General features: G+C 35.5%; 2 protein-coding genes and 1 non-coding gene across 4 annotated transcripts in view; 1 reads left to right on the forward strand and 2 right to left on the reverse strand.

The window, feature by feature from the left end:
• The window catches only part of LOC6572854, a 68,058-nt gene that overhangs the window by 38,041 nt on the left and 8,772 nt on the right, over nucleotides 1-21,245 (forward strand). The window lies entirely within an intron of this gene.
• Trnap-ugg lies at nucleotides 3,516-3,587 on the reverse strand. Its single transcript has one exon. It is a non-coding gene; the product is annotated as a tRNA-Pro (tRNA).
• On the reverse strand, nucleotides 4,820-19,583 carry LOC6572855. Its single transcript, XM_001998925.4, has 4 exons — nucleotides 18,891-19,583; nucleotides 6,664-6,858; nucleotides 5,298-5,408; nucleotides 4,820-5,189 (listed from the first exon to the last, which is right to left on the reverse strand). Exons 1-4 carry the CDS (start codon nucleotides 18,949-18,951, stop codon nucleotides 4,963-4,965), a joined length of 594 nt encoding a protein of 197 aa, XP_001998961.2. The 5' UTR covers nucleotides 18,952-19,583; the 3' UTR covers nucleotides 4,820-4,962.

Below are 21,245 nucleotides of genomic sequence, written 5' to 3' on the forward strand. Positions count from 1 at the left end.
TCAGATTGTATAATAATTAATGAAAAACCTTAGAACATCACTATTCAAATTATTAAAAATTATTCTAAATGAATCCCATCTCATGTATACTATACATGCATACATACATGCATTCATACCTACATTATATTGTCAGATAAAATATCCCGTTGCTTTTTGCTCGAGGTGCTTCTTATATGAAGCGAAAATTTGATATAATTTTTTGATAAATGGAGAAATTACTTCGGCTCTTGGCATTTATAATATTTTAAAAATAAATTTAGACATAACAGTTATGTTGATAATGATGCAACTTTTGCAATGCTTGCATTATGGACAGCTGCGTGACGAGTGAGATGCCTGTGGTTGAGTGTGGTGGTGTTGGTGGTGTCGGTGGTGTTGGTGGTGCTGGTGGGTTGCTGTTGCCTGCAGCTGACCAAGTAACCGAGTTTTTGCGGCAGCTAGTGTTACAGCGGCTTAGGTGGGGGAAGGGGGGAGCTGCTGAGCACGTAACAGGCAGGTTGCCTCATGGCAAAGGGAAAATGCATAAGTGAAAATGTGCACGCTTTTCTTTGCTGCGCTTTGGTATTTTGTGAATGAAAAGGTAATTTTACACTCAATTGCGTGACATGCGGGTGGCGCTCATATTTCCAACAATGAGCGCACAGAGAGCTGTTGCTGCCGCACATTTCTGCTATCAACTCTTCAGCTCTTGAGCAATCATTCGCTCTATTTGCAGTACATTGATAGGTAAATTGTCTGAGTTGCATAAGTTTATAATTAATCTTTTTCATTTCGGATGCTGCTGTATGTTTGTGGGCGCACCTTGAGCGAATCCTTTCACTGTGCTTATTACATTCACTTTTCGTCTCTGGCAGCATTTGGCATTCACTTGACCAGGTCTAAAAACAAACAAGCATAACAGTTCATTGATCATGGCAGCTGATCGCTTGTTTGTGCTACCTACCTGCTCTTTGTCGATGTCTCATTAAAATTGGCGGAGTTTCTGTTTTTTTTTTTTTTTCGGTTTAGTTTCTGTTTCTTTTGGCCGCCAGCAGAAGTCATTAACGGTTCAACCACACCTGACTCTAGAGTCAAGTTAGACGCCAATTTGTAGCCGAGCAGCAAAAGCTTGTGATTTGTTGAGTGTAGTTGCAACTGATACGATTTCATGTTTCTGCAGCTCCTGCTGCTGCCTTTTACAAAACATTAACCCAAAAATATTACTCATACGCCATGTCTGCGCCAGTTGAAAAGAACATGAGAAACATGAACGTTTTTTTGCAGCTTGCTCGTTGTCAGCTGGTCGTCATGCAGCGATCACTTAACGTTTATATACAGCAAACGACCAACAACCAGTGTCATAATTTTGAAATTTTACAAATGCAGGCCCAAGTTTACATTGAGATGTGTTAGCGATGGGGAAATGTGCATCACGGAATGTAATTTTTAGTCTTTTTATAATCTGCAATAAATGTAAATTAATTTGAATTTTTGCCTTGCCTCTTATATAATATGTATATATTATATATGTATATATTATATACATATTATATAAGAGAAAATAGAAAAAGTTTTCATTCCGAAATTCCTTAAACATCTTTCTTTACTAGCCTTCTGACACGTTTTCATATATATCGATATATATTGCATTACAAGCTTTTAGTTTTATTATCAAAATAAACTTTGCTAGTCTTTCAAACTCAACTTTTAACTCATTGAAAATTACGAAGCTTCTCACAAGAAACCAACTAATTTTTCATTTTATTAGTGAATCTCTATATTTGCTTCTAGAAACAGAATACTGTTTGACATACATAGATACTTATACTTATACTTATACTTATACTTATACTTATACTTATACTTATACTTATACTTATACTTATACTTATACTTATACTTATACTTATACTTATACTTATACTTATACTTATACTTATACTTATACTTTATACTATATACTTATACTTATACTTATACTTATACTTATACTTATACTTATACTTATACTTATACTTATACTTATACTTATACTTATACTTATACTTATACTTATACTTATACCTATACTTATACTTATATAAATCTGTTATTTATACAAATGTGTATCACCCGATGTTCCATCTCCCTCTCATTTGGCGCTATTCGTATCATCCAATAGAATTAATACCTTTTGGCCACGCTCAATAGAAGTTAAAACTCTTTTGAGTTTTTTATATTCCACAATAACCTTAAGTATTAATATTTTATGGCTACTCATCAAAGTCAATATTACAGTTAAAGATACAAAATGTGAATGTTGTAAAGTCTAAGAGAAATCTTATTTGTGGTTATAGACACTAGCTGAGACTCCCTTTACTTGTTAATTGACTTAAAAATTATCATATAAGATTCATTGTAAAAAGTCTTTAGTTAAATCTAAGCCTCTCCTATGCACAGTAAGCTATAAAATAATTTTCCTTTAATTAAACCACATTTTGAGAAGCCAATCTTAACATTATTCAAACTCCATTTATCTGATTCAGTCAACATTTTTGCTAGTTATTCATGTCACGCGTTCATCTCTAAGGCCACATTTTTGCGCTTTCATGAGTTTTGACGTAAAGGCAGCTGCTGCTGTGGGCTGCTGTCATTCGTATTGGCCAAAAAGTGAGCTGTTTTTTGGTTGACTGATGTTGTTGATATTGTGCAGTGGAGCTGGCTAACAGGCACTTGTTGTTGTTGCCGGCTCTGTGTCGCGGCTAACTCGAAGTCGCAGCTGCTTATTATTTATATTATTTTTGGATTTTGTGGCCTGCAGTTATTTGTGCTGAAGTTCCATTTTGGCGCATGCAGCGAAGGCCACGATATGAAAAGTTATATTAGCCAAAATTGCATATCGTTGGCTGATTTGATTTGTTTGCGCTGCGCCAGGCCAGGCCAGGTGAAAGTCAGCTGTGCGGTTTGGCAAGACTTGATTGAGATGTCTCCATTCTTCGGGTCAATTATTTACGGCTAATGGCTTTACGCACACACGTATACAAAGCTGGGGAAATTATCTAAGCAGATAACTCATGCTTACATCATAAGCGCTGAACTTTCGGGCATTTGGGTTATTTGACGGCATTTTCTATCTGTTCACACCAGCTAATGCAACTGGTCAAAAGCGAATGCAACGGCAAACCATATTCATTGTTCACAATTTTCCAATTGTCGTCTATAAGGCACACACGCACACACACACTCACTTTGCTTTATCGGCTGCTCCATCGTTGCAGCTACAAAACGAGCTGCACATATTTTAGCCCCGGTTCATTATCGTCTTAGCCGTTTCGACTGCGACTGCAGCGTCCGCTCAAATCAACCGGCAGCCATCTCTCAATTGTTGCAGCAGCACCAGCAGCAGTAGCAGCAGCCCCAGCCTCAGCAGCTGTTAACCAAATACTATGCTCATATCTACAAATGACAATCGCCCGACTTGTTTGTTTAATTAACTAACCGTACGAAAAAATAAAAGCCGCCTTTAAAATATTTTCCAAAAAGTTTCTATAGCCGGGCTCAACCGGGATTTGAACCCGGGACCTCTCGCACCCAAAGCGAGAATCATACCCCTAGACCATTGAGCCGCATGCTCGAGCAGCAGCAATCGCCAAACTTTTGCTATGGCCAATGCTGGCGTTTTGGCCACGTTTAGTTTATTTTTAGCCACTGCATGCAGCAGCCAAAAGTGTGCAACAGTTTTCAGTGGCAACAACATGAATTTTTGTGCGCCTGCAGATAGGCAATTGGATTATTTATGGGAAGATGCGGGATGCTGAGAGTCGTCGACTTCTTATGCATGGAAGATATACATCATCATTATTCATGGGATGATAGATGTCTTGGATAATTTTGGTAATCTTTTACCAAAAATAGTTCTCTTAAAATTGAACCATGAAGTGAATGCTAAATTCATTCCTTTAGCTATATGAAAGCAGAATTTGCATGCTATTGAAGCTATAGAGTTATAGATCTAGCTCTAGTTATAGACATCATGCAAAACAAATTTCAAAAATATATAAGGGCGTGGCTTTTGCAGTTGAATCTTTTTTGAACTCGTTTCTGAACAATATCTAGGAATAGTTTGTTTATTTAGTTAAAAAATCTTTGCTATAAATTACAAAAAAAATCCTTTTAAAAAATTAAAAGGCAAAAATTAATAAAAAAATTTCCCACTAAAGTTAATGCAAATTATTGAAAGAATAAAACTTTTTTTTTTTTTACTTAGGAATAATTTTTATTTTACTCAAACTAAGTCTATGTATATACAAAATTTTACATTTACAGCAAATACTAAATATAGTAAACATATGTATATGAAAATATAGCTAAACATGAAAATGCACGACGATTAACTATTATAAATGTATCAAGTGTATTTATTTTATATTTTTCCTTTCTTTTCCTTAATATTTAAAAGCTTTTATAAATTTTACTTTACTGAATTTTTATAATATTTGAGATATTATATGCGGTTGCTTAACTAAATTTAGTTTTGTCATTTATTTTCATTGCAAACAACTGAAAATTGAGTTGTTTTTATATAGATATATATATTTTTATAGAGAGAGCGCCATAATTTTGTCGGCTTGTTTTTTGAAATATTTAATACAAAATATCCTTTTATGTACTCAATATATAATTTTAATACATTTAATAAGTTCCCTGAACTCAATTAGATCAGCATTTAGATCTTTTAAAAGTTCTCAAGGCAAATATTTTGATAAAAAAAAATTAAGTTAAAACTTAGCGTGTTTAAGGAGTATAAATTTGCAGCACACTTTGACGCTTGAGAAATAAACTAAACGCGGTCGAAATCTAATTGAGAACAACCATTTATAAATCATGATAGCAGCACAAGCATGTTCGTGGCATAAACACTGAAATCTAAGCACTAATAGTTGTTGACAAACTATGTTTAAAGTCTATATACGAAATATCTGTGCAGGCAGCAGTTGCTGCTTAAGTAAATATATCTTCGACCAGCTGCTTGGTGATGATGCGATGTGGTCGAGTTGGGTTCACCTTGGGGCGCTGATAGAGCCGTGCATTGATCGCATAGAGCCGGGGCGAGAGATCGCAGCGTACATTGAACCACCAATCGCAGACGAAGACCGCCTGCGAGAACTGGGTGCCATTGGGGCACAGAAACGAGGCCTGACGTCCATCAATGTCGCAATAGTGCCAACCTGTCAATATAAAGCGTTAGAACTATGTATTACAGAGGCGGAGAAAGAGTGGGAGGGAGAGAGATAGAGAGAGAGAGACGGATGGAGAGAGTTGTTGGAGCTACTCACCCTGGCATCTAGTTTCCATGTCCGCAAAGAAACCCGGATAGGATTGTTCGTCGCAATAGAAGTTCGTATAGGGTATGGCCGATAGTATGGGATAGTCTACGCCTGGTCGACCTGAAAGATTATTTGGTGATTGCAATTAGTGCTGGCGAAAATAAACAAACCATCTTGTTTGTTTCCAATCAATTTCAATTCATCTGACGTTTTTTTTTTTTGTTTACTTCAAGGAAAGTGCAGCTGCAAAAACGCACATTCAAACCAGCTTCCTGCTGCAGCTCCCCTCAAAAAATGTCAAATGCACGCACGCACCCAGCCCGGCCGTATGCAAACAACAAAAAAAAAAAGCGTGTCGTATGGTTGGCATAAACAAATCTGACATGCACCGGCGGCTCCACCGACCCGGCGTGACCCCACCGTCACTCGCTAATAAATGAATTTACGAGTAGCTGCACTTCTGTGCCAAATTTTCCATTCGAAAAATAATTTAAAAAAGGTTTTTTTTATCTGTTTGGTCGAAAAACGCATTTTGCAACTGAAAATGAAAACAAGTTGCGCAGTGAGAGCTATTGACTAGTTGATATCCTGTATTTTGTTACATCAACTTGTATATAAGTTTTCACTGATATTCCGAATTCCTCTCCTCGTGGACCTTCAAAAGATTTCAATTTCTTAGTTACTTTTGATAATATATAGCATGACTTTTTTCGTTTCACTGCAAGAATAATGTTCAGCTGTGAAAATATTTGATTTCTACTATATAATATCATGCTATACGTGGTATATTTCAATGACAAGGAAGAGATCAGAAAAACTTTATGAATTGAAGCTTGAAATTTGAGCAAAGCAACAGCAAAAAAAAATAAATATAAATTGTTATTTCGTATGACAATATTATTAAACTAATATTTCAGATATATCATGTCTGTCAATGCAATGTATCTTCTAAAGAATCTATTGAACTTGTCATAGTTCTAAGCTTAAAACGCTCAGCACTAGAACAGAAATATGACTCAAATTCTGAATATAATTGCAAGCAGCCTGCTATATATAATTGCTCTAAATCGATGTTTAACAAAGCCAACAATAATGAAATAAATTAGAACTGAATTTCTGTTTCTGTATAGATCTTGACCCAGTTATAAACTGAAAGCTGCATCAGGCAAGCATCGCTATCAAATTCTACACAGCTCCAAAATACTTTTACTTTTGCGCAACCTCACTTTCAATATCTACAGGGTATTGCAATTCAGTGTTGACAGCGATTTGTCCTTCCAGCAGCTCGGCTGCCTAATTTTGGGCAGTGCTCGTGGCGTGGTCTTAATGACGGCCAGTCGTGCATATTGATGGAGTTGTCAGTTGTAATGCTCACCCGGTATTGATTTGCCCAACTCCAGATATTCGCGCACTGATGGACTCAAAAAATTGTCGGGTATTTCGGGCAGATCCTTTTCCTGGCTGCCGCTCTCCTCATTCTCTAGATCTTGCTGCGGCTCTGGCTCAAAGTTGACGGGCTCCGGAGCGCGCGGGCGTTTGGTGCGCTTCGAACGTTCCGTTTCACGGCAATCTACAGGAAGCGAAAAATATATTCATAAATATAGATTTATATATAGATAAATAAAGCCAACATGAAATGTAATTAACTTGAATGAACCAAGCCCCAAAAGCTAAAGTTCAAGGCTGCAACAACAGTTACGGGCGTTGCAAATCGCATTAATGTCAAGATTATAATTTGGGTTTCGGCCGCACCCGCATTTGGGGCCATTAGCTTCAGCTCAAACTCGAAGTCGAATTCGAACTCGAGCTCTAGAGCTAGAGCACAGCTGTCATCTGTGGCTCAACTCTAACCTCTGGCTCTGACCCGCTTCTGTTGCAGCAACATTGTGCAACACGTTCTCAGATTGTGCAACATGTTGACATGTTGCTGTCGTCTGACGTTCGTTTTGGCTATTGACCTTGTAGCTTCTTTGGGAAAATACTTCAGCTAACTGTTGTTGTAATTGTAATTGACCTTAACCTTGTTATAGTGTGTGTCTGATATATATAAATATATATATATATTTTTTTTTGTCGATTCTCAATTCTTGTTGTGGTTGTGTAGCTGTCGCTTACTTTAAATGCCGTCATTCAAGTCGAGTGTCGACTGTCGGCTGTGTATGAGTATGTTGCTGCGTGTGCGTCTGTGTGTGTGCGTATGTTGCGCAACTGCCTTCATGCAGCAGGCATATGAAGGGCAGCTGTCCCTTGAAAAGGCCGACATAAACATAATTTTCATTTTAAACTCTCTATATGCCAACAAGATTTTTAACTTGATAAGCAAAAAAAATAAATAAATAAATAAAAAAATTGCTTCACCTCCTTAAAAATGATTCATAATATTCATTCTTCTATTCCTTTAATTAATTTTTTTTTTTTATTATTTGTATTTATTTATTTTATTTTATTTGTTTCTTTTTATTTCAAATTTTTTTTATTATTTAATTAATAAAAAATCTTCACATGAGCCTACCTACTAGGCAATGCGCATAAGTCTTTAAAATGAAATAGTGAATAAATAGTAAAATTAAGAAAAATATATATAACAAAAAAAAAAAAAAAAAAAAACTTATATTAAGATAAAAAGCTAATATTATCTGTAGCATTTTCAGTTTTAAAATACCATCCATTTCTTTGCATCATAATCGGAAATTAATCTTTTGATATTTAAGGATTTTTCGCAAAATATTAAAGCAGGCGCGTTGCAAACCCAATCAGCATAATGCAAGCAGAGAATTGAAAAATCTCTTATTAGTCACACAAGCTTACACACACCTAAACACACACACGCACAGTGTGTCTGCGGCAAATTGCGACATAAAGTGTGTACGTAAAAACGACAGCAAAATTTATTACAAATGAAATAATTACTGCGAAAAACAATCAAATTGTAATTAGAGGCGAGTCGCGAGGCAAACAAAAACCCACAACGGCAGCAAAAGCAGCGACAGCCACTGCCACTGCACATAGCACAAAAGCCGACGACAAATTGTGAAGTATGTCTGCGAGAGATATATATCTATATTTATATGTATACATATATATATAAACCAATAACAGCTACGCACAGCGCGCCTAATGTCAAAAGTTGTGCGTAGCAAAAAAAAAAAAAAAAAAGGAAAAGATAAACGAAATAATTTTGTGTCTAATGAAACATTTCGCATGGCGGAACAGATTGGACAGAGAATTGGGCTGGGCTGGGCTGTGTTTGTGGCTATGGGCTGGGCAGCTGTCCAGCGGATGCACTGCATCATGGCTGGCTATGGGGCACACCTCTTTGCCACGTCTGGCATTGGATTAGGTAACCCGATTGTGGAGTCCGGCCTCCTCTATGGCTATGGCAATCAATATATGTGTTATGTGTGGCAAATGCTGGTTTTTCGGTGCACCACGCGACACCACAGCGAACCACACTCTTTGGTGGCTTGTCGTCGCGAGTGTGATTGGGTTTTTTGGTTTAAACAGTCGCATAATTAAAGTAATTGCCATACGCTGCAGCCCGCAACAAATTGTGGCAGCTGCCCCAACAGCTACGCATTTCACAATTGTGTAATTGGCTTTTGCGCTAACTTGGCTATTGATAAAGTGTTTGGCCAGAGCTTATTAGCCAAAGGGTTGCACTCGATTTACCTGTAAAGCACACATTAACATAAATCTTTTCACCTCTCTATCTCCCTCTTGCTCTATTTAGCCTGTCCTTTTTATCAGTTGCATTATTCATGTTTTGTTTCGGTGCTTCCTGCCAGATGCACAATTAGCCATCGACTATTATTGTGCCTAGAGTTTTCGAAATTTACAGCAATTTCTTGAAAGTATTCATAAACAACAGCAACAGAATATTTACGACTGAAAGATTGAAAATTAGTTCACATTTTACTTCAAGTATAACTAAATTTCAAGAGAATTTCTTATTTTTAAATAATTAAATAATCATAGCTTCGCCCCCATAAAAATATCTCTTATCCATAATGTCCTTGTCCCCCTCTCACTTCCTCAACAATTTCGTATAATACACAAGTAGCTATCTATTTTTGTAGTCTTTCATTGCAGTATTGACATATCATTAATCAGCTTAGCCCACTTTAAATATCTCTACTTCACATCCTTGTCCCACACACAGCTCTTAAACAGTTTCAACTAATGGTCTAACTGCGATTTGTTGCAACTGCTTTGGGTTAGTTAAAAGCGCGACTTTTGCCGCCTTCAAATTGTTGATAGCCTCTAACCGCAAATCGGCCCAGTTTGTTAGACGTTATAGGCGTAGCAGTCGGGGGCGTTATTTGATACCCTCGATATGAATCAAAAGCTGTTCTTTTCTGTTCAATTCAACTCAATTTAGTGCGGCAATTTGCATTTTTCGGCAACTGAAGCCAAGAAACTTGTTCAAAGCCCGTATCAAATGGATATTGGCTGCGTTCATAATTTTTGACATGGCCGTAAAATATGCTTAAGAGAGTTGAGTTGAGAGAGCGAGAGGGCAGGGGTAAAAGGGAGAAACAGAATATATAGTGCGCTAGCCAAGACAAAAACAGCCTTTGAGCTATTTGCACGAATCAAAATGAAAATGAAAATGAAAAACTACTTCGAACTCGTTTGTTGCATTGTTTTGCCTGAAATCGTCGTCGCTGAGGTTTGGCCGCCAGTTTATGCAATGCATTTAGTCGATAGATTAAGGAGCTCAGTCTATACACCCAACATTAAACTGAATGAACGTGTGTGTGTTTATGCATGTGTGTGTGTGTGTGTGTAACAAATCGTGACTGCATGAAGTTGCCGTTAAAATCTGTGACTAGGCCGCAAAAGCTGGCCAAATTCAAGGCACATGCACATTTTTTAAGGTGGAGCTCGCTGTGATTTCGTTTGCTTTTTTTTTTTTTTTTTTTTTTGGTATAGACAATATATTACGTATACCCTGTAAAAAGAAGTAAACAAAGAAGAAGCGGTTGCTACGTGATATTTGTTTTTGCCATAAATACAATCAAATATTTGAGAGCTTCAAAAGAGCATTTGATTTTTTTGGAATTTAGGAGATATTGTTGGATAGATTATTTTTATTTATACGTATTTTGATTTTTAATATTGAATTGTTTAATGATATTGATTAGAAATGTTGTTTAGAACTTTTAACCTTGTTTTGAATACAAAAGTAGTTTATTGCATTAACTAATATCTTGACTTGACGAAGGACATGTCAGATGCTCAAGGATATATAATATAATATATGGATATATACATGTAATATATAATATCCGACATAAATGTATAAGTAATCCCAACCTTTTTACATTTCAGTGAGTAATCTGAAGTAACCTTTTAACCATCTGCATAACTGAGAAACAGGATATTTAATAGTCACTTCCATCACAGTTTTGTTTGTTCTGTGAAAGCACAGAGTTTAGGGTATATCCTAGTCGGACACTCCTGGTCAGAGCAATCTAGTTTTATTTTATGTTATTTGCTGCGATTTTAAAGCTCAGGCAATGCATTGATTATGCTAAAGTACACACTTGATTGGATATGGGCACATATACATGCATGCCTATACACATGCATATATGTACATATATATTCCGGCGTTATCTGTATTAAAGAGAGCTTATTTGTCGTTGCGCCCACCTGGCTGCGCGCTTGTGTGCGTGTGTTTGTGTTTGGTGGGGGGAAGGCGCAACAGGAAATTCATTTACATAATTTTTGTGCTGTCCATTGGCATTCTTTGCGCTTGACTGGGCATTATCCTTTTAATAAGCACACACACACTCGCAGAGACACTCAACCGTGTGGATAATCAGCCTATCAAGGATTCAATTATATAATGAGCTTAATTTATTTTGCGCCGCTTTCAACCAGTCGAGTCGCCGATGGATCATCGCGGAACTGAATTATGTTTGCGGCGACAGTTGTATGTTGCATGTTGCCCGCTTGTTGTTGCTGTTTGCGGTCTCGTTGTGAAAGGATGTGCCGCCATGTCGTCTTTTGATACCTTTTGTTTTTAAATGATTTATCTTCTCATAATTGTCAATAAAATGCCGCACAATTTCCATTTGCTGACTTTTAACCCTTCACCTCATCGCGAGCAGCAACAGCGAGATCATTGCAGACATGTAGCTGTTATATATGGCTGGTAAACTCTTTTTTGAGCACTTCCAACAGCAGAAAGCATAAAGCTGGTAAAGCGTTAAAGCCATAAATATGTTCAGTAGGCTGTAAATTGAGTTTGTAAAAGAGTGAATCTCATTGGGCATCTGAGTTTGTAGTAAAATAACGACTTGGGATTTAAGAACAGCTTCTTTACTATGACATAATAGACAAAACTTGTTCACTTTTAGAGATAACTAGTCAATATATAGTACATATAATGTATATGGATACTACGTACATACTTTTTAAGTATTGTAGAAGATTAGTAGTAGTAGTAGCAGTAGTAGTAATACTAATAGTAATAGTAGTAGCAGTAGTGGTACAAATAGTAGTAGCAGTAGTAGTGGTAATATTAGTAGTAGTATTAGTAGTAGCAGTAGTAGTGGTAATATTAGTAGCAGTAGTAGTGGTAGTAGTAGCAGTAGTAGTGGTAATATTAGTAGTAGTATTAGTAGTAGCAGTAGTAGTGGTAATATTAGTAGCAGTAGTAGTGGTAGTAGTAGCAGTAGTAGTGGTAATATTAGTAGTAGTAGTAGTAGTAGTAGTAGTAGTAGTAGTAGTAGTAGTAGTAGTAGTAGTAGTAGTAGTAGCAGTAGTAGTGGTAATATTAGTAGTAGTAGTAGTAGTAGTAGTAGTAGTAGTAGTAGTAGCAGTAGTAGTAGCAGTAGTAGTAATACTAATAGTAATAGTAGTAGCAGTAGTAGTAGAAATAGTAGTAGCAGTAGTAGTGGTAATATTAGTAGTAGTAGTAGTAGTAGCAGTAGTAGTGGTAATATTAGTAGTAGTAGTAGTAGTAGCAGTAGTAGTGGTAATATTAGTAGTAGTAGTAGTAGTAGTAGTAGTAGTAGCAGTAGTAGTAGCAGTAGTAGTGGTAATATTAGTAGTAGTAGTAGTAGTAGTAGTAGTAGTAGTAGTAGTAGTAGTAGTGGTAATATTAGTAGTAGTAGTAGTAGCAGCAGTAGTAGTGGTAATATTAGTAGTAGTAGTAGTAGTAGCAGTAGTAGTGGTAATATTAGTAGTAGTAGTAGTAGTAGCAGTAGTAGTGGTAATATTAGTAGTAGTAGTAGTAGTAGCAGTAGTAGTGGTAATATTAGTAGTAGTATTAGCAGTAGTAGTGGTAATATTAGTAGCAATAGTAGTAGTAGTAGTAGCAGTAGTAGTGGTAATATTAGTAGTAGTAGTAGTAGTAGTAGCAGTAGTAGTGGTAATATTAGTAGCAGTAGTAGTAGTAGTAGCAGTAGTAGTGGTAATATTAGTAGCAGTAGTAGTAGTAGTAGCAGTAGTAGTGGTAATATTAGTAGCAGTAGTAGTAGTAGTAGTAGCAGTAGTAGTGGTAATATTAGTAGCAGTAGTAGTAGTAGCAGTAGTAGTGGTAATATTAGTAGTAGTAGTAGTAGTAGTAGCAGTAGTAATGGTAATATTAGAAGCAGTAGTAGTAGTAGTAGCAGTAGTAGTGGTAATATTAGTAGCAGTAGTAGTAGTAGTAGCAGTAGTAGTGGTAATATTAGTAGCAGTAGTAGTAGTAGCAGTAGTAGTGGTAATATTAGTAGTAGTAGTAGTAGTAGCAGTAGTAGTGGTAATATTAGTAGTAGTAGTAGTAGTAGCAGTAGTAGTGGTAATATTAGTAGTAGTAGTAGTAGTAGCAGTAGTAGTAGTTGTAATATTAGTAGTAGTAGTAGTAGTAGCAGTAGTAGTGGTAATATTAGTAGTAGTATTAGCAGTAGTAGTGGTAATATTAGTAGCAATAGTAGTAGTAGTAGTAGCAGTAGTATTGGTAATATTAGTAGTAGTAGTAGTAGTAGTAGCAGTAGTAGTGGTAATATTAGTAGCAGTAGTAGTAGTAGTAGCAGTAGTAGTGGTAATATTAGTAGCAGTAGTAGTAGTAGTAGCAGTAGTAGTGGTAATATTAGTAGCAGTAGTAGTAGTAGTAGCAGTAGTAGTGGTAATATTAGTAGCAGTAGTAGTAGTAGTAGCAGTAGTAGTGGTAATATTAGTAGCAGTAGTAGTAGTAGTAGCAGTAGTAGTGGTAATATTAGTAGCAGTAGTAGTAGTAGTAGCAGTAGTAGTGGTAATATTAGTAGCAGTAGTAGTAGTAGTAGAGGTAGATTTTTTTTTACAACAAAATGCTACACCTTTTCAATAGTGAGAAAAGGTTGAAAAAGAGCCTCATCACAAATGAAATTCTTTCTTTCAAGCAACTAAAAAAAATCATATAAATATTCAAATTAGAAAAATTCAAAGACTATAAAAAGTCCGCTGATAAATATGTTTCTCTTAGTAATAAATATTAAAAATAGTCAACTAAAAAAAGTGTGTTTTAAAATTATGAGCTAACAATAATATCGAACGGTATTATTATTTATTATCTAATTAAGACCTTCTACTTCATAGAGATTTGTGAAAAGTGCTTTAACATTAATTTTTGGCTCATGCAACACGCCGTCGTTACCTGTGTGCAGGTAAATCATATTGTCTGCTGTCAGAAACTGTTTAATGCTCTGCTTTTATATGGACGCGCATATGTATGTAATTATGAATTTTTATTTCATATTAATTGCATTGAAAGCCGCCTCGGCCACAGGCAGTTTATCAGCGGCCAACTCATAAATATAAATGAGCACAATTTTTATTATATATATATACAGATATTTGTATGTATATATAAATAATTTTTACTTTTTGCAATTTGTCGCGCACAAAGCAAATTTCATTTTAATTGAAAATTATGCCATGGCATTAACATTAATCGCAAATTAATGGCGCGATCCTCCGCACAAATTGTAAGGAAATGCCCAAAGGCGTTTTCTTTGCGAATCTTGTTGCCAACTTGTTGTTGGCCGTCCTCAGACTCAGTTTTGTTTCTTTCTCAATCAAATTGCGAGCTGGCATTATAATTTTATTTTATTTATTTTTCGGGCTTATCGCCTTTTGTGCCATTTGCATATGTCAGCTGGGCGTTTATGTCTTTGTTGTTGCTGTTGCCCTGGCCAACAGCCACGCATAAATTGTTTTCTCATGTGTGCCAAATGCTTGACTTACGCGCCCAAAAAAGAATAATGGGAGATTAAGTCGGTCAAGCACAGCTGTGTAATACTCTGCTTGTAGTTGCAAAATGTGGATATTGCTGAAGCAGTATTTTTAATTTTGCTGTTGTTGTCAATAAAACAAAAGTTTTGTTTGCTAACTACTGCAACGTAAAGAGATCTGAGACTTAGGATACAGCGTTACGTTAAGAAACCTGAGACTCCCATTAGGATAAACTCTCAGACTCTAAAGAATCTGCATACATTTTTTCATCTTATCAAATTGAAAAATCTTATATTATAAAATCAAAAGTTCCAATTACTTGAGTATTATATATATTTTACTTATAGTAAATCTACTACAGCTATATAAATCTTTTGTAAATATATATAAGTATGTTAAACACAAAACTTAAGTAACATAATAAATTTTTTCTTATATAAGTTCGTAGAATTGTAGTCCCCAAAAGCCCAAAAATTTGGCCAAATGTAAACACTATGTAATATTTTTCTATCTTATCATAACTGGGGAGTTTCCGCAGATTCTCTAGCTGACAATGGAAGCTAATATGCCATTGCTGCAAATTCAATGGCAGAGTATGTGCGCACAGGTAAATTCCATTGCACGTGTGCGTAACCAAACTATTTTTGTTGTTATCCGCCTATAAATCAATTAATTTTGGCAAACATGCAAACGCAATTGGAATTGCAATGCAGCGCCACCTGGCGATAGTGGGCAAAAGCTACACGGGCTGCAAACAAGTGACAACTGGAGCCAAAGTTTTATCAGCATGTCAACTGCAAGACAAATAAACGAGCATCTAGCCTCAATTTATAGGCTCAACTATAAGTTTATGTATATATATATATGTATACATATAGTTATATAGTATATTGCATTTGATATTGCTGCAGTCATATATCAGAGTCGGGGGGAGCTTTATCGCACATTTTGTTTTCATAAAAGTTTCCGTTTCGCATTAACCAGATAGGCTAAATGCATAGTGAAAGACTTTTGCCAGAGAGCCATAAATTGTGTTTTTCCTCCACAAAGCAAGAGGCACAGCATTTGCATAGTTATAAGTAGATGGCAAATGTTTTGACATCATGTTGCAATTTGTTGTTGTTGTCGAGTCGCGTCGAGTTGAGTCTCTGTACTTGTTGGCGGATGTGCGCTCGAAGATCAAACAAAAGACGCTTAGTTACTGCATAAGCTGTTGCATTAAGTATACGCGCCGTTGCCGCTGCCGCAATTTGTGAATGGGGAATGTTAGCTGTACATCAGGTGAGCAGAACATGCCATTTGTCTTCTTTTTGTTGCTAAGATGAGACAACAAGTTTATCAAGTCAATTGAGTGTCGTGACTGCTTGCATACATAATTAATTTTAAGCAATTAATTATCAATAAATGGCGATTAAAACAAAAATAGATTGCCATTTTCCTCTCTGCACAAATATCTTTTAATCTTGCGAGACCCACATTTATTGGCAATTCAAAAATGTCATTTAATGTGTGAAATGATTAATACCAGTGATTTATAAAGAGAGAATCTTGAAACTTAAGGCTAAGCTAACAGAATTTTTAACGTTATTAAATATATGTATATATTTGTTTTAATTTGACTTTAAATATTAAATTATTTAACATATTTTATAACACAAAAATGTAACATTTCCATTATTTCATCACATAACATTTCGAAAATTTATTTTCCACATTTTATAGCATACAAAATTTACATTGGCATAACATTTTCCGGCCTACAACACACTCAAAACTTGCAGTCTTAGCTTAACATTTTATTACTCAAGATTGCATACATATATTTAATTTTTATTACTGAAAATTGCATTACAACTTTTTTCCTTATTTATTTATTATTTTTAATTTGCATTAAATTTTTATTTTGCAATGTTATAAGAAATTTATGTCTAGACTTTATAACCGCTAAGATTGTTGTCAATTGACTCAGCCCTCGCAGCATTAACAAGCATTTTGCATGCAGTTGCCCCCACTTGAATGTAACATAAACCATCACAATTGTAATAGATATATGGATCTGACTTGCAAATATAGATATATAATATATTTATATGCACTTGTTTAACACTGAGTGCATGACTAGCAGAGTTGTCATTGATTCAATTTATTTTGCCGTCATATATCAATGTATTAAATAATTGAGTCCTCAATATTTGTATGGGAAATAGCATAATTATATAATTATAATAATATATAAATCATAATTAGTATTTTATCTAAAAATATTTCAAGAATCTCTGGTTTATCATAGATTTGTTGATAATGATATTAAAATGGTAAACATATTTGTATTCACTCAATTAATCACTTCATTTTGATTAATCACAGCCTAAGCTGCAAGGTTAAAGCTCTAGGCATCTAAATCCAATTTGTTTATAAAATCTTTACCCCGAGACTGAAACACATTTGAAAGCACAAAGAGCAGCCAAAAAGATTATTCTTAATGTTCGGTTGTGTTAGGAAAGCTAGTCAAATTATTTAAAGTTTATCTTATGATCAACATAAAAAAATATACGTTTTTTCTTTGCTATTATTGAAATATTTTAAATCACTTCTTCATAGTCAAATTATTTAAAGTTTATCAACATTAATAAAATTGTAGTTTTTCTTATTAATTTTATTAAAAGGTCTCTTCTCCATTCTCTCTTCTGATTAAATAAATAATATATTTTAATATTATTTCAAAAACCGACTCCACTCTTAGCTAATATTTTATTCCAGGGTATAATAAAAAAAAAAAACAATTGTCAACGGTTTGACATTTTGTCTCTTATTACACTATTGTCGCTATTGTTGTTGTTGCTGTTGAATTTGCTGCATGTGGGCAATAATAAACTTAGCAATAATATAAAAAGCATTGGCAATGCGATTGTTAATTAGACGCAAACGCGAACTTCTCTCTCACACCTAATCGAAATGGCAAACGAATATGAATGCTTATTTAAGATGCTGTCCCGCCCCCCTTGAGCTGGTATCCCTGATGCCGCCTCTGCGATTTGCCACATGGAAAAATGTCGTGCAGTCGCTGGGTGCGAACGGCGCCAACAACCTTCAAATTTCGTGAGACACAAAGATTGTTGCTGCAGCAAATGCTGCAAATGTCAAATGGCCAAAAAGAACTTTTTCCCGACAAATTATGAAAAACAGTTGATTTCGATATAGATTTGGATAAGGATTGGAATTGGGATTGGATTTAGATTATGAAACATCTAGCGCATCTGCTAAACAGTTGCATAATAGAAAATTGCTGGAGATTATTTGCGTGGCAGTCGTAAAAGGCAGCAGCTAGCCTAGCTAGCTCGCCTATGTTGCAAGTCTCGTGTTGGCCGCTTGGTGGCAACCAAGCAAATAAATCGCAGCAAGCCAACAAGATGACGACGCGTTGACTACCTGGCCATAAATGTCAAATACGCGCGTTTCGCACGAGGCTTTTTGATCTTTTCGTTTTTGCACTCTATACCCTAACAGTGGTTATATTAGTTGTGTGAGTCTGTTGAACAAATCTTTGAGATCTTAAATATTATATATATTATGTTTATTAGAGTCAAGGCCCTAGTATAAGATAGGAGTGATAAATCAAGGCTATGGAGGTTTTTTAGTTTCTGCTTGTCAGTTCTATCTCTAGCATTACATTACGACGAGCAACAAACACTTTAAGCCTTTGACTACGCGAAAAGAAAGCTAGCTGCACAGTTGAAATCTAGCTCTGAGCTCAAAAGATGTCAAGATTGGTAATATTAATTGGTATATATTAATATCAACTACAGTCAAGTCCCGATGATTTCAAGTTTTTGTTTTTTTTTGTTTTTTGTTTTTTCTCGATTTACACAGAAAATAAAATTATCAAGAATTCATAAGAACGAATTTTTTCGATTTATCGAGATCTTAGATTAATCAGAGTACAAATTATCGAGATTCGACTGTAGTAAACTCTCTCTCTTAAATCAATTTTTTAGCTATTAAACTTCACATACAATTATATAATACGTCAGTTAAGCTCAAACGCATCTCTTATAAATGCCAACTAACTTTAAGGGTATTTCATATTGTTCTATGCGCTATTCCAAGTTTCACTCTTGTATATTTATTTTTATTATTTTTTTGTTAACGCCTGACACATCAAGGCGGTTGTAATCGCCCGCACGCCCTCTCTCATGCCGAGTGCTGCGTGTGTGTCATGTAATCTGCTTGGATTTATTGCGTTTAGCTTGCATTTTGCTGTAATTCGATTTGGTTGCAATAACAACAACAACAGCAGCAAGAGCTAAGAAAATGCCGCAGGCTATAATTCATGTTCTGGTTGCAAGTGTTGTTGTTGCATAAACATTTATGATTTACGGCTTTAGTTATGTGACTTACCCGTAAACAGTAAATATCCACAAAAGACGATGAGCACAGCGAGTGTGAGCCTTGGCAACATGTTGCTAACGCCGATTACAAATGTTGCCAGCCAGAAATAATGTTGCTAAGCAGCCGCCTGTTGCTTGCTTATTATGCTCGTGTCTGCTGCTGTTGTTGTTTTATTTGATTGCTTTTGACCTTTTTACAAAGCGTAAACCAATGCGACTTTCCAATCAAGACGGCAAGGTAATAACAAATAAACCGCTAAGTAAACGCGCGACAAAAAACGCGCGCAATTCGCCTTTAAACTGTTTTCAATAAATGAATTTAATGCCACACCACAAAAAGAAAGGAAAACGTTTTGTGTCAGCTTTGCCTGGCTTGGCCCAACAACAGCGACTACTTGTTGACTGTTGACTGTTGCAGTTGCAGTTGCAGTTGCCCAATATGTGGCACCCAAGTAGCGGGCGGGTGACTCTTGTTTGCAGTTGCAATTGCCGCAATAGTAGCAGCAAACAATAGCACACTAGTATTGCACTAAATATATATATATACACACACACACACACAGAGTAAAGCACACATCACAAATTTGATATTTGTTGTTATTGTTATTAGCTGTTGTCTTCAGCCTGCCTCAATTTTGTATTGTCTTGAAGCAGTTTAGCCAATTGCAGTTCAAGTCGCGCGTAAACGTCTGATCGCCTGGCGTTTTCAGCTTCAACTGATTTTCTGTTTTCAATTGTCTTGTTGAATTTTTCGCAACGTGAACATCCAGTGCTGCTGCGCTCAGAGCTTGAGTCAAAAGTTGAGTCGCTTTTTCAGCTTTGAGCCTGGCTAACAACTCGTTTGTCGTGCCTCCAAAATATAATAAAAGCAACAGCCAGCAGCAGCAACAACAAAAAATCTTGTCTCAGCTCTCAGCTGTGCTCACTTTTAATTGTGCTAACTAGATTTGGCCTTACGCAATTGCAAATCAAATTAAATCAAAGCCTGATGAGTCACACACACACACACACACACAGCTAGAGCTGATCAGAAACCCTAGGGTCAACCTTCGCCTAGACTAACGACGGCCGATACAAAAAATGTATGTGAAAATGTATATAAAGCCAATTCGGCATCAAGTAATTAAGAAGTTTTTCATTTTGGCTTTGGGCCAGAATTGAATTAACTAAGAAAAAAGAAAAACCTTAACGAAACGACACTTCATTGCCTAGAAGGTCTCCTTTCATTTTACTACTATGTATATATATATATATATATATATATATATATATATATATATACATATATATATAGTTATCTCATTTTGTTTTTGGCTGCTGCATCTTGCTGACAGTCTGACCTTGTAGCCAAGTTTGTTATTATGGCTGTTGCCTCTGCCGCCACAGAACCTGGGCAGAATGTCTTTGCCCTGCAGAAGAACCAGAAGAAACCAGTAAAACGAAAGGTTGATGTTGGGAATGTGCGACTAACATATACTTTCATAAAGTTTCAAATATATGGTCAATATATATATCGTTGCACAGACTTTGTTGACTTGGCTATTGCCTTATAAGGGCAATCTTAAATGACTTAAATTTGCGAATAAAAACATGAAGCCTTGCATGCCAGCTCCCAGTGGATACAGGGTATAATATTTCATTGTTCTGTTTCAGTATGACTAGAGTTATAGTTTGTTTCCTATAATGAGAGGCCTTATTATTTTACTATAAGTTAGAGATCTTTAACTATTGCAGATTTCATATTTGATCTTAAATATTTTATTTAAATGTTCATTTGTCAAGAAAACTTATGATTAAGATTATTTTAGATCTAAAAAGATTTGTTTTTGTAGGTATTGTATTTAAATCAATCTAAATTTATGAAGATTATTCACATTTAAAAATTATTCTTTTGTATTAAACTAATTATTTTTTAAATGTGTTTAATCTAGATAAACTTATAATAAATTAAATTCAATATAAAAAAACTTACATCATTATACAAATTAATGAATTGCATTATTAAATAAATAAATTAAATATATATGAAAATCATTCAGTAGTTAATTGTTTTAGATAAACCTTTCTTGAGCTACCCGTATATGATCTAGAACTAGTTAAAGATATTTTCAATCTCAGCGCTCTTCTCTTTCATCCACTTTCAGTCGGGACTGTATTTATTATGTGTCTTAGCCTGATTTATTTTAGCCAGCCGCCTTGCCACGCTGACCAGCATGCCAAATTAGCCTGGTTTATTTATATTTGCTACAAAAGCGAGAGTTTTGTGGGACAGGAACAGCGGCGCTTTCAAGGCCTCGCACATTACGCATAATTCATAATCACATTAGCCAGGGTTCGGGTCTGGGCCTGGGGTCGAGCTGTGCAT

This window comes from Drosophila mojavensis, unplaced genomic scaffold, assembly GCF_018153725.1.
Source record: "Drosophila mojavensis isolate 15081-1352.22 unplaced genomic scaffold, ASM1815372v1 contig_16, whole genome shotgun sequence".
In the NCBI taxonomy this organism is placed as follows: Eukaryota; Metazoa; Arthropoda; class Insecta; order Diptera; family Drosophilidae; genus Drosophila; species Drosophila mojavensis.